This window comes from Delphinapterus leucas, chromosome 6, assembly GCF_059928025.1.
Source record: "Delphinapterus leucas isolate spDelLeu-1000000601 "Yukka" chromosome 6, BTC_Dleu_Yukka2, whole genome shotgun sequence".
NCBI lineage: Eukaryota > Metazoa > Chordata > Mammalia > Artiodactyla > Monodontidae > Delphinapterus > Delphinapterus leucas.
In genome coordinates this window covers 118,011,948-118,026,171 of record NC_143134.1, presented here as the reverse complement: position 1 = coordinate 118,026,171, position 14,224 = coordinate 118,011,948, and the positions used below count along the sequence as shown (strand labels likewise).

The 14,224-nt window shown below is 39.8% G+C and overlaps 1 protein-coding gene across 7 annotated transcripts in view; it reads right to left on the bottom strand.

Annotated features, from left to right (window-relative positions):
• NUP188 (nucleoporin 188) overlaps nucleotides 1-14,224 on the bottom strand; it is a 45,111-nt gene that overhangs the window by 16,545 nt on the left and 14,342 nt on the right. For 6 of the 7 annotated variants that reach the window (XM_089913819.1, XM_089913818.1, XM_089913817.1 and 3 more), the window contains 13 exons: nucleotides 13,213-13,305; nucleotides 12,957-13,076; nucleotides 10,596-10,807; nucleotides 9,128-9,242; nucleotides 8,282-8,482; nucleotides 7,302-7,391; nucleotides 4,865-4,930; nucleotides 3,761-3,880; nucleotides 3,067-3,193; nucleotides 1,203-1,355; nucleotides 876-1,002; nucleotides 581-668; nucleotides 410-486 (listed from right to left, as the gene is read on the bottom strand). In XM_089913819.1, the coding sequence (XP_089769945.1) occupies nucleotides 410-486; nucleotides 581-668; nucleotides 876-1,002; nucleotides 1,203-1,355; nucleotides 3,067-3,193; nucleotides 3,761-3,880; nucleotides 4,865-4,930; nucleotides 7,302-7,391; nucleotides 8,282-8,482; nucleotides 9,128-9,242; nucleotides 10,596-10,807; nucleotides 12,957-13,076; nucleotides 13,213-13,305 (1,589 nt within the window). Of the gene's footprint in view, nucleotides 1-409; nucleotides 487-580; nucleotides 669-875; nucleotides 1,003-1,202; nucleotides 1,356-3,066; nucleotides 3,194-3,760; nucleotides 3,881-4,864; nucleotides 4,931-7,301; nucleotides 7,392-8,281; nucleotides 8,483-9,127; nucleotides 9,243-9,892; nucleotides 10,267-10,595; nucleotides 10,808-12,956; nucleotides 13,077-13,212; nucleotides 13,306-14,224 lie in introns of those variants that run through there. The other variant, XM_089913821.1, reaches the window with a different exon arrangement.

Sequence of the window (14,224 nt, the reverse complement as noted above, 5' to 3'; positions counted from 1 at the left end):
ACTGGTCTACCAGGCAAGCTCGAGTGGCCATGAATCAAGGAAAAGTACAGAGTGACTATGGCTTAAAAAGGGGAAGTTGAGCCTCTGGATCCAGAAACTTCTGGACTCTAGACTGGAAAGTTAACTCCCACGTACCTAAAGTGAATGAGAAATACCTCTTTCTCTCTCTGTCTCTCTCTCTCAGGCTTTCAAGACTGTGAACCATCAGTGCTGGCCTAAGAGGAAAGCAGCCTCTGTGCCCCAAGTCCCATCACCTCTTTTGCCTTGCCCTCACTCATTTCCAGTGAGAGGGCTGAACAGACAAGGAGCAAACGGGCAGAGAAGCATCTTTAAAACTAACGAAGCTAGCTGAGATCTGAAATGTATATGGCACTCCCAGGGAATATACTCTACCTAAGACCTGGCTCACCTAATCATCTGACTCATGTTGGAGACCTGGTGGGCCACGAAAGGTAAAAAGCCTGTGTGACGAAGATCAGTCCAGACCTGAGAAGGGAAAAGAAGAGTCAGATGTCCATGTGTCTTCAGGTATACACCAAGCGTGACGTTTTTCGGCTGTTAGGAAGACTTGGTGTCTCACCTTTGCTGGGTTCCGGGCAGCCAGAACGGTCAAGCAATTGACACAAGAAGCAATGACATCCACAGGCCGGGAGATCACGGTTGTTAACCTGGTTGGAGAACAGTGCACTGTACTCAGTAAAATGAATAATACGACTTGTTGCATCCCAAGTATTTTTCAGTTCTCTTCCCAAATCCCTCCTGGCAGCAGGGATGTGAAAACAGGAAAGCCCTCAGTTGGGGATAGATACCACACCAGGGCTGTCCACAGTGGAACATGTGCAGACTTTAGCCCAGCGGAGTTACCAGATACTGACCGCTGCAGCAGCATGTAGATGCGGGACGTGATGGGCAGGAGACAGTCTGCTATCGACAGGTCTGTACTGATGACCTTATGGACCAGATCAATGATGGGTCTGACCCGCTGGCAGTGCTGAATCACATCTGAGGGGGAAGGAAGCTTGTGATCTCAATGAAAACAATTCCTTTAAGATCACTGAGCAGTCTCTGAGACCCAGATGAACAAATTATGCTAATCACAATCTGGAAGGTTCTGAATCTTATCTTGAAATTCTCTATCTTCCAAATCCTCTAAGCATGTCCATTTTTCTTCCCACAGAGATGTCTCCCAAAGCTGACCTCACCTGCAGTGGAAACAACATGAAGCAGCATTTCAATCTCACAGGTGAAGAGGGTCCAGCTGCTGTAAGAGTATTCCCAGCGTACCAGGTAGGCCCTATCGTCCAACATTACTTGGCCCACAGTGCCTTGAGGTATGCGAAGGTTGGTCTGACCCCCTAAGGAAGGGAGAAAGAGAAATTAGTCTAATAGGAAGAGGTGACTCCTATAACAGACAGCAATATTTAATCACTCAGAGATGCATAGTTTCTCTTCCTAGTATCCAACACTGCTACAGCTTTTTCCATTAAAAAGAAAAAGAAAAACAAAACCCCTCTCTTGTCATTGGGGAAGTGACTCTTTCCATGTGTCTGAAAAACAGCTGAGTGCAGAGTGGTTCTCCACTCAAATGATGACTATAGGAAGACCACCTTATGGGACAGTAGGTGCCTGGGTGACTGGGTAAGTCAGTAATGATGCCAAGATTAGGACAGTAAGGCTGTTACTCTTAGACACTGACAGTAAGAAAGGAAATTGCTACAACATTTTTCTACAACTTAATTTGATATTACCATTCAAAACTTTTTATTATTTTTTTTAAATTGTGGTAAAAAATACATAAAATACACCATTTTAACCATTTTTAAGTGTTCAGTCCACTGGCATTAAGTACATTCACATGATTATGCAACTGTCACTACCATCCACCCAAAGAACTGTTTTCATCTTGCAAGACTGAAATTCTATACCCATTAACCAATAATTCTCCATTACCCCATCCCTCAGCCCCTGTGACCACCATTCTACTTTCTGTCTCTGTAAATCTGACTACTCTAAGTACCTCATATGAGTGGAACAGTGTTTGTTCTTTTGGGACTGTCTTATTTCATTTAGCATCATGCCGTCAAGGTTCACCCGTGTTATAGCATGTGTCAGAATTCCTGTTCTCTTTCAGGCTGAATAATATTCCACGTTTTGGCTCTTAGGAAGACTTAATGTCTCACCTATATATACCACATTTTATTTATTTTTTTATTTTTATTTTTTATTTATTTATTTTTTTTGTGGTAGGCGGGCCTCTCACTGTTGTGGCCTCTCCCGTTGCGGAGCACAGGCTCCGGACGCGCAGGCTCAGTGGCCATGGCTCACAGGCCCAGCCGCTCCACGGCATGCGGGATCTTCCCAGACCGGGGCACGAACCTGTGTCCCCTGCATCGGCAGGCGGACTCTCAACCACTGCGCCACCAGGGAAGCCCATACCACATTTTTAAAAATCCGTTTCATCTGTCAGTGGACATGCATTTAAAAATTTTATTGTATATACCCTTTTACCCACAATCCCACTTTGGGGATTCTATATACTAAAAATAAAAGCACTAGTATATAAAGGTATATGTCCCCAAAGCAGCATTGATTATAGTGGCAAAAACCTGACACAGCCTAAATGTCCTCTGGAAGGGAAAAGATAAAAAATTATGGGACATCAAGAATAATTACATAGTTACTAAAAAGAATGAGTCAGATTCACATGTAATAAAATCAGTTTGCAGAATGAATTTTGAAAGAACACAGAAATGTGCAAAAGGACACACACCGAACTCTTAACGTTAATCATCTGATGGAGACAGGTCTAAAGAGAGATTAGCTTTTTAAAGTGTATCTCTGCATTGTTTCCCTTGTTATAATGAACATGCATTATTTTTGAAGTAAAACAATCTAAAGACGGAAAGAAGTGAGAAACTAACTAATAATTTATTAGCAAATCAACAAGCACAGTGGAGAGGAGAAGGACCTGCTTTAAAGGCATGCATGTGAAATATTAAAACAGCAGTAAGGTCCACACAGAGGCCATGGAAAAGAGACAGCTGAACCAGGGTCTGCCTATCTTACCAAGAGGGTAAAGGAGTTTGGGTGTTTGCCTCCGCCAGAGAGTTCCGTCTTCATGGGAGATCACATCATGGGGCTTGTGCTTATAAAGTTCATTGTAGAAAGACATCTTATCCAAGAAACTATACACCTGCCAACACACAGAAAAAAAAACTCAGCCACACATTTACCAGGGGGACATTTAAGGGGTCTTTCCCATCTGCTTTTCTGCTCTTTCAGCCAAACTGTGTGGTCAGCCAGACTGTGCTGACGCTCAAACTTCTTACAAACCCATCCCTGTGACTCTTCTTAGACTTGCCTCTGCACTCCTTGTCAAATCCTTATTATTCTTTAACACCCAAGTCAAGGCCCCCCTCACTCCACACAGAGTTGCCTCTCCTGAACAGTATGGTCTTTACCACTCAGATGACATTAGTTACATACCACCTGGCTTTATTACTTATTTCTTAGACCCCTTACTCTCTTCCATCTAGATACTAAGGGACTTCACATTTTATCTCACTCCCAAAATATCTACAATAGGTACTTAATAAAAAGATTTAAATTTAATTTTATAGAACTGATGCACTGTCTTTGACATTTTTCATTCAACCTCAGACTAATTCCTGCCATGGCAATGAAATTTCAATGTGGAAAGCAAAAAGGATTCCTAAAAAACATCTCCTACTCTACTTAGGCATCTAACTGAATAACCTACCTTCTTGGCAGTAGACTTCCCTGATACGAGGGCTTGTAGCAATTGCAGGAGTGGGGAGAGGAGATGGGGAAACATTCCACATACACTGTCCAGAATGATCCCAAGACCAGAGGTTGGCTCCTATGATGGAAGGGTAGAAGTCACCGACCTTCACATTATCCACGGATTAACACATCTCTGAACTGCCCAGCAATCACAAGGAAGAGTAAAATTAATCCTTTCCTTTAGGCAGACATCATTCCTCTCTAATAATTTAAGACTTCCACGTTTCCACTGAAAAAGGCTATCAACAACTGATTGAGTCAGGACCTGAGGAGAGACTACTGCTGCCTCCAGTGACCTCTGCCGTCCTCTCCATAGGAAAACACCATTCACCTGCGCATGACCTGTTTTCACTAATGTGAAAAGCACCCACAACATATCAGCAGATAGCACCAAACACACGAGCAACACATCCTCAATGTGAATATTGTTTCCCACCGGATTCTCCCTGGAACACTGATTCTGTGAGACTGGATAGCATCTCAGGAAAAAGAGGATAAGATATACAGGCAAATCAGTGAGGCCACAGTTTAAGGGAAAACAGATTTATTCATGAGCTGGACCTTGAGGCTTGAGGCCGTCAATGGTAAGACTAAGTACTGGTGAGAAACTGTTCTCTCCAAAGCCATATTCTTACTCTAAACCTGTTACAATATTCTGAAATCTCTTAAGACACAATTACAATCGCCCAGTGGTACGTTCAGGAGTTAATAGCACTACTGGTGCCTGAGTCTCTCAATGTAAAAAAAGACTTGATGGGTAGGAGAGAGAACACACTGGTTAATAATGTGGACTAGGGACTCAAGTCAGACAGAACTAGACCTTGATCCTGACTGTCTAGCTGTGACTAGCTTGGGCAAATCACTTCACATCTCCGAGCATCACATTTCCTCACACGCAAAATGGTGATGATAATAATACTACCCAATCCATAGATTTTTGTATAGATTATATGAGAAAATAGACTTAAAAGCTTAGTATAAGACCTATCACAAAGTAAGTGATTAATAAATTCTTCTGCTATAGAGAATACCGTAGCATGGCTCCCTCTGACATACTTACTGTTCCCCAGAACAGTTCTGGAAGAGAAGGGTCTGCCAGGACTTCACATGCTGTGTCGATTACATCCTGTTGGGGAGGGAAAAAGAAAATGCTTATTTTCCTAGTTGAACCAGTCCATCTTTTTTTAACTGTATCCTGTTAAAATAAAAACATGAATAATACCTTCATATAGTATGTCAGAAAGAATTCTGGGATTAAAAAGTAAGGGATGGGGCTTCCCTGCTGGCGCAGTGGTTGAGAGTCACCCTGCCGATGCAGGGGACACGGGTTCATGCCCCGGTCTGGGAGGATCCCACATGCTGCAGAGCAGCTGGGCCCGTGAGCCATGGCCGCTAAGCCTGCGCGTCCGGAGCCTGTGCTCCGCAACGAGAGAGGCCACAGCAGTGAGAGGCCCGTGTACCGCATAAAAAAAAAAAAAAAAAAAAAAAAAAAGTAAGGGATGTAATCTTAATCTGTTGTATGATGTTAGGCAAATTAACCTTTCTGAACTTCCAATTCTAAAATGGTGAAACTATTATCTGCTTCACAGTGTTGTCATAAGGATTAAATGAGATAATGTACGAGAAAATGAACTGTAAAGTTTAAAACGCCATGTAAATGTTAGGTACTACTAGATTCAGCTGAACTATGCTCCTAGAGGTCAAGAATAACGCCTTTTTAAATTTTTCATCCCCAGCACCTGGCACAGAGTTTGGCACACACTGGGAATCTAGTGAAGGCTTATGAAATGATTTATTGAAAAAATTCCAAGTACTAGGACACCTGTAACCCCAAAATGTTAACAACAATCCTCCAGGCATATAGTAGGGTCCAAATGTGACCAGAATTTTAGCAAAGGATACAAAGCTTGTTCTATGCTCCTAGAGCTTTGGAAATTGAGTCTTTCAATTAACACCAATTTCTTTTCTCTCCAATGATAAGAAATATTCATTTTCATCAACTTAATCAATTTCTTCAATTTCCAAAATAAGTCACTCATCGTAAATGAATAAAATGACTTAGTTATAAAGAACTCAAATATCATTTCCCACTGAAAGGAACCAGGGCTCCTTGGAGAAATGGCAGATTCCAAGTCTGGGGCAAGAATCTTCTAAGATAATCCTGCAAGATTTTGTCATATCAGAAAGCAATAGAGCTATCAAAATGTGTAAGAGAAATGTCAAACAGATTCAGAAGCTAATCTGAAAAAGCTCTTACTGGCCAAAGATGGGGCAACCTGAGCCTAAGAATACTAACTGCAGAAAAACAACAAACAAACAAAAAATGAGAAAAGAATAATGACTGCAATGAATTAAAACACAGCTAATATGTTTAAATCCATGAGTTCACAATGCCATGTAAAAAATAAACCTCAGTAGCCAACTTGGGATGCTACTAAGGATGCTAGGGAAAAGTGGTAAATATAGGAAAAGAAGCATGTATAGTACTCTATACCAGAGTATCAAATAGTTAACGAGAGAGAATTTCTTTTTTTAATTGAGAAATAATTGAAAGATAACATTATATTAGTTTCAGGTGCACTAGATAATGATTTGATATTCGTATATATGGTGAAACAAATTTCTTTTTTATAGCAATGTTCCAACCAGTAAACAAAAGAGGAGAGATAGAGTCAGAATAGTGCCATTTCGTAACTCCTAAGGAACTAATGGATCTAGACAATGATGTGTCTTGTGATTACCATAGTGGACAGCACAACTATAGACTAAAAGAAATTTGACAGACTTACCAACCAATAATGTACATATCTTATTTATTTAGATCCTGATACAAACTTATGATAAACTTATGACATTTATAATTAGAAATTTGAACCCTGCCTTGATTATCTGAAGATTTTCTTTTTTAGATATGATAATGGTTGTGAAATTTTACTAAAATATTCATATTTACTAAATGATGTCTGGGATTTGCTTCAAAATAACCAAGGAGGAAAGGGGCAGAAATGAATAAGATCAGCTGTGCATTGATAATTTGGAAGCTGGTGATGGGATCATTAGACAATTTTTGTCTCCTTTGGAATAACTTTGAAATATTTCATTTTAAAAAAATATTGCACAAGAATATTAATTAGCATCCACAGCTGTTTGGGACAGATGCACTACAGAGTAAAAAAAATAGGTTACAAAACAGTATATACATTGTGATTCCATTTCTAGAGAATTATTATATTTTTATATTTGGAAGGGAACACATCAGAATGTTAACATATGTTATCCTGCAAGGTGGGATTATAGTTTTTTCTTTTTATCAGCACTTTCTAATTTTTTAATCATTAATATGCATCATTTTTATAATATAGTAAGTGGAAAACAACAATAAACAAATCATACTTGAAGTAAATGGGTCTGTGTTATATCAGCTTCAAAGGGGTGTCTTAGGAAGATGATTGCAAAGTGGGGCAGTGTAGACAGTCTCATGAAAGCCAGACACTGACCTGCTGATGGCCCAGTGTGTGCAGCTCCAGCGAGGTCAGAACAAAAGAAAGGAGTCCATAGACACACATGCATGCGGTGCTAGTGGTACACTGTAATGACAAAGGAGTCAGTGGGTAATTCTGAGTAACACCACTCTTTTCTAGACTCAGCACAATCCCATCACATTAATATAGTCTCTGTAAACAAATGGGAAGAGAACCTGAGGCTTCACAATTCCTAATTTAGTCCCAAGATCAGGAAGACAAAGGGAGAAAAGAGAAAGCAGGAACCATAAATATTACAACAGAGTCAAGAATAACATCAAAAAGGAACCATTTTCAAACTGATCAAAGTTTTTGTGGGGAATAAAACCACCTCCAGCCTACAAAAAGGATAGAGTCTCTATGTGCTGGTATGAATGATGCAGCTGCCTGAACTGTCACCAAGATAAATCAACCAGTGCCAACAAGCTGGCTGAGGTTTCCTTTAGCATGTCAAAACAAGCTGATTAAACTGTGTCACTCAAATTAAGTCCCAACACACAAGACTCAAGAGAATTTCTAATTCATCCTGTACGGTTGAATGAATAAGCTCCCCCAAAAGATTTCTCCAGTCATTATGACCAAAGCTATCTTCTAAGAGATACTAAGTGGCGCAGCATAACATACTGGCAAAGAGTCAGACGTAGTTCAAACTGTATCCACCATTTACTGCCAATTTATTGTTTCTGTGGGCAAATTCCATCTCCCTCAGTCTCAATTTCCTAATGTGTAAAATAGGATGATAAGCCCTAGTGCACAGTATTTTAAGGATGGAACAAGATATTGTACAGAAAGTGCCAAGCACGTCTGTCACAGTAAATGCTCTATAAAGGTTACAAAACTATTTTCATTATCCATGTCCTTGACAATTACTATTATTATTATCATGACTCAGTAATGAGCTTCTGCCTCGCTCTTTGCCCACTCTCATGCTCAAACACCAATAGCCCGAGCCTCACATCATTTCCCCCACTGGCCAGTGAGCGGAGTAGTCGGGTCAAATACTGAAATACGTTCAGCTGGATGGCTGTGCCACCTATCTTCCGGACAACACTGCTTGTCTCTTCTGGATTCAGGGTGTGACGGAGGAGAGCCCAAGCCAAAAGCACTGGGGTGTGATGCGGAATGTCCCCGAAGGTCAACATCAAATGGTCCATATCCTAATGGAAAGAGAAAACAACGTCTGTGTCACTTAACAGAAAGGGTCAAGACCCTTCCAGAGGATCCTTCACCATGCTTAATAAGTCTTCCATTCATCCTCAGTGGCCCCTCTCTCCCATTCTGACATTTTACTCTTCCCAAGCCACAGCCACTTCATTACTAGACCCCTCAATTACTCTTCCCTTTACCCACAGTTTTCTCTCTTGATTTTAAGTAGTATTAAGATTATAACATACATGTTCAAATAGAGACTCCTTAGAAAATTTCCCTGATCCTTCTAGAACTTTCTCAGATCTCTCCTCTTTTTCTATCTTTCTGACCATCCCATCTCATGTTCTTCCCCTTTCCTCTTCTTTCACAGGCTACATGAATGCAGACAACAGCCAAGGTTCTGTCCTTGGGCCTCTTTTGTCCCTATATCATCTCCCTGAGTCACTCTACTTGTTCTCACAGATTCAACTCTCACCTCTGTGAAAATAACTAACAAATCTGAGACTTCTTCCAGATTCAATTAACTTCTTAACAACGTAGAACCACAAATTCCACAATAAGGAAAATTGTATGTGGCAGTATAGTTGAGTGGTTAAAAACTTACTACTAACTACAAATCATCTGAAAAAATTAAGAAGCTGCTCCAAGTTCACCTGACAAATAAGCCCGTCCTGGGCAAACTGGTGCAGTTCTCTTCTGTCATCCAAAGCACACTTATGCAAGGATTCAATATCCATGCCTTCCACCAGGATAAGGGCACTGAAGTAGCTGGAAAGAAAAATATCATGGTGTCATACATGCTACTCTGAACCTCAATGGAGACTAAGGTGAAATGTAAGACACTTTAGTGTCAAAAAGGTTGAGTTATTTTACATTCTTTTTTCATACTAAGACTTCTAAATCCAATATGTATTTTACAATTCCAGCATATCTCAATTTGACCAGCCATATTTTATTTTTTTGGCTGCACCACTCAGCTTGTGGAATCTTAGTTCCCCAACCAGGGGTTGAACCCAGGCTCTCAGCAGTGAAAGCGCAGAGTCCTAACCACTGGACCACCAGGGAATTCCCATGACCAGTCGTATTTTATTTTTTAGTTTTTATTTATTATTTATTTTGGCCGCATTGCGCAGCATGTGGGATCTTAGTTCCCCGACCAGGGATCGAACCCGCACCCTCTGAAGTGGAAGCGCAAAATCTTAACCACTGGACCATCAAGGAAGTCCACCAGTCATATTTTAAATGCTGGTAGGCTCATGTGGCTTCTGCCTATCAAAGCACAGATCTAGTACTGAAGGTTTCTACAGCCACCAGTTACATCTAGGCCAGATCAAATGTCTCAATGGTCAAGTGTGTATTTTTTTTTTAATATTTTATTTATTTATTTTTGGCTGTGTTGGGTCTTCGTTGCTGCTCACGGGCTTTCTCTAGTTGCAGCAAGCGGGGGCTACTCTTCGTTGTGGTGCACAGGCTTCTCATTGCAGCGGCTTCTCTTATTGCAGAACACAGGCTCTAGGCACGTGGGCTTCAGTAGTTGTGGCATGCAGGCTCAGTAGTTGTGGTGCATGGGTTTAGTTGCTCCATGGCATGTGGGATCTTCCTGGAGCACGGCTCGAACCATGTCCCCTCTATTGGCAGGTGGACTCTTAACCACTGTGCCACGAGGAAAGTCTGTCAAGTGTGTACTTTTGTTCACAGAGGAAACAGGCCTCAAAATGTGGATATACCCATTTCCATAAAATTCAAAGTACACAGACTATGACGTCAAAGAGGGCAGGGAATACATCTCCCCTATTTATCACTGTCTTCTTGGCATTTGCACAGTGCCTGGTCTACAACAGTTGCTCAACGAATTTTTTGTAGAACGAAAGGATGAACTATTAGATGAAAACAGTAAGTAAAAGAATAGAATGTGATACTTATTTTGAGAAGATATCCCTCTCAATCCAAGTCTTCACTCCCTGAATGACCTAGAACATGGTAGTACGCCCATCTATTTCCCCACCCATTAAGTGAAAAGTATACCTAGCCCCCACCTTCACCCATTCACAGGACCACTCTAATATCAATGCTCTAAACTCTAAACATTGTACAAGTTCTGAGACCTCAATTCAGACTTACCCAATCCGATCCACAAAAGGATCCATGGTCTCATCTACCAGGTGCCTGTTAGTCTGCCTACTACCAAATCCTTGCTCTTTAAACATCTTGGTTAATACCAATAGGTCAGTAGGTGCCATCTCAAAGTATGCATGATAAAGGAAAATAATTTCTAGCAGCATGGATTGCTCCCGAAGGCACTGAACAAACCAGCGAGACACCTGGCGCTCAGTCTGCACAACCAATGAAGAAAAATGGGAGAGAAATAAAGTCAGATTTTAAAACACATTTAAATTCTTCGAGTTATTTTTATGAGGTAAAACATGTATAAAAATAAGATTAAAAAAAAAGTATCCCTCCCTACAATTCCTATTGCCCAGTCATCCAAATTTATCCCCAGAGGCAACCACTGTTAGAGGTTTGTCTTTCCTTCCAATAATATACCACACACATTCATTCATTCTGACTAGTAGTTGCTAGGGGCCAGGGGTCACAGACTAACTGCAAACTTACTGGATAGACAGAAATGTTCTATCAATATATATTGATCATGAAGGTGGTTACTGCACGTAACTATATACAACTGCCAAATTCAAACTGTACACTTAAAATGAATGAATTTTACTGGATGTAAATTATATCTGAATAAAGCTGAGGGATGCTACAGATTTGTCATTTATACAGTCATTTCATGTAAGTATGAATGTATCTATAGGATAAACTCTTAAAGTGGAACTACTAGGTCAAGAAATATGTGCTTTTCAATTTTTAGATATTGTCATAATGTTTTCCATTAAAAAGTATACAAATTCAAACAGCAAAGTATGAGTGCCCATTATCCCATCCCTTGGATGTGAGTTTTGTCATGTAAATATGTATTTCATTTGCCTGTTTTTCTGTTCGGTTTTGCTTATTGACTTACAGGTGTTCTTTCTATTTCAAGAACCCTTTATGCTATGAGTTTGTCTTTTGACTTTGCTTATAGCACTATTTTTGTTTTTTTGCCTTGTAAAAGTTTTTGATTTGATGTTGCTGGGTTTATCTTTTCTTTTTTCTTTTATGGCTTCTGAGTTTTACTTTATTTTTATTTATTTATCTATTTTGGCCACATGGCACTTAGTGCTCTGACCAGGGATCTTAGTTCCCCGACCAGGGATGGAACCCGTGCCCCGTGCAGTGGAAGCGCGGAGTCTTAACCACTGGACCGCCAGGGAAGTCCAGGAAGAAGACTTTAAAAAGTCTTCTCCAATCCAAAAAAATAAAAACAAAACCAACTCCCATGTGTCTTCTAGTATTTTTATAGTTGAATTTTTAAAACTTAAATCATTGATATCTCTCTGATTTTCTTCTAGTAGAAGGAATGAGATAGAGATACAGTTTGATTTTTCTCCAGATGGCTACCCAGTAGTTCCAACACCATTTATTGAAAAACCCAACATTTCCCCATTAATTTGAAATGCCACCTTTATCATACTAATTCCCTATCAGCATTTGGTCTACACTAGACTTTCTACTATGTGCTATTCATCAGTCTATTTATTCATGTACCATTGCCATGCTTTAAATTATTTTAATCTTATTATCTAATAAAGCTTATCTTCCTTTCTGAAAAACTTCCTGGCTATTCTTATTTATTTTTCAAATGAATTTTAGAACCAGCTTGTCTAGTTCCAAAATAAAAGGCAAAGCAAATACTTGTTAGTATTTTTTCTAGGATCACAGTAAATTTATAGGTTAAAATAAGAAGGACTGACACTTGGTGCTGAGTCTTTATTTTCAAGAAGGCACAATGTCTTTCCATTTGATTATGACTGTTTATATCCCTTTAGCATTTTAAAGTTCCCTTCATTTAGATTTTGGATTATAGTAAGCTTATTCCTGAGAAATTTATGCTTTTGTTGCTATTACAAGTGAGCTCTTTTCTTCTATTAAGTATTTTAAATAGCTACTGTCTGTATTTTGGTTGAATTGTTTTAATAAACATAATAATAATTTCAAAACAAAAAGGTCATGTTCTAATCTATAAATGCACATTGGTTTAAGATTTAGGATAAAACAATTAGACTAGTGTCACACACTTAATAGATAATGATAATAAAGAAGATGAAATCTTGGGTTTAGAGTTTCATTAACCACTAAGAGAATATTTCAGGTAAGAAAAAAAGTAAATTAACTGGAGAGACAAAGTCAAGGGGAAGGCCCAAATTAAATACCATTAGTTAAAGTCAATGTTTTGATTCATATCACATGTTGAAACTATTCTAAAGAATGACAATTTATAAATGTTTTAAGTTCATAGGTGAATAAATAATTTCACCTAGAGCTCTATGAGCAGATACACAATTCTCCTGAGCGTTACAGGAGGGCCCAATAACCACATACCATGAGGTTTCCATGTGTCTCCCATGTTGGTGCTTCAGTTTTATAAAGCTCTTCAAATTGCTGTCTATATTTTGTAACTAGTTCCTTTTCCAATTTATCAACACAGTCTGCATACTCAACCTTAAAAAAAAATCCAAAACAGTAACTTATATGTTGAGTAAAAGGTAAATATTCAAATAAACAGAAATATGAATAAATTATAAAAAGGATTGAATTTTACAGGGTAAAGAGAAACAAGAGGACTAAATGGGCTTACCCTATAAGGGTGTCTTTCATCTTGGAAATAAGTGAGAAGGTGTAAGACACAACGAAGAATATACGTTCTTTCTTCATAGTAATAATCTGCAATCTGGGAAGAACCCAAAGATTCAAAATCAGTTACTCACCTTTGCATGGAAGATATTCAATTTTAAATTTATTGATTAAAAAATCACTTAAAGATGTGAATGGGGGACTTCCCTGGTGGCGCAGTGGTTAAGAATCCACCTGCCAATGCCGGGGACACGGGTTCGGGCCCTGGTCTGGGAAGACCCACATGCTGCGGAGCAACTAAGCCGGTGTGCTACAACTACTGAGCCTGCACTCTAGAGCCCGTGAGCCCAAACTACTGAAGCCCACATGCAGAGAGCCCGTGCTCCGCAATAAAGAGAAGCCACTGCAATGAGAAGCCCGCGCACTGCAACAGAGTAGCCCCTGCTCGCCGCAGCTAGAGAAAGCCCACGCACAACAATGAAGACCTAATGCAGACAAAAATAAATTAATTAATTAAAAAAAAAAAAAGATGTGAATGGAAAAATTAGATCTGTATAAACAATCACAGAAATGGAAACAGTGTTAGGCCAAAAGAAAGCAAAAGACCTTCATGAACTAGGATACAAGTAAAGTTATACAAGATAAAAGGAATTATTTAAAAATATAAACAAGTTTTCTAGCATGACTTCTCAGTTGGGCATTCAAGTAATAAACTGACTATAAACTGACAGGCCAGGGACTTTCCTGGTGGTCCAGTGGTTAAGAATCCGTCTTGCAATGTAGGGGATGCCAGTTCGATCCCTGGTCAGGGAACTAAGACCCACATGCCACGGGGCAACTAAACCCACACGCTGCAATTACAGAGCCCACACGCTCTGAAGCCCACAAGCCACTAGAGAGCCCATGTGCTGCAACTAAGACCCAATGCAGGGCTTCCCTGGTGGCGCAGCGGTTAAGGATCCACCTGCCAATGCAGGGGACACAGGTTCAAACCCTGGTCCTGGAAGATCCCACAT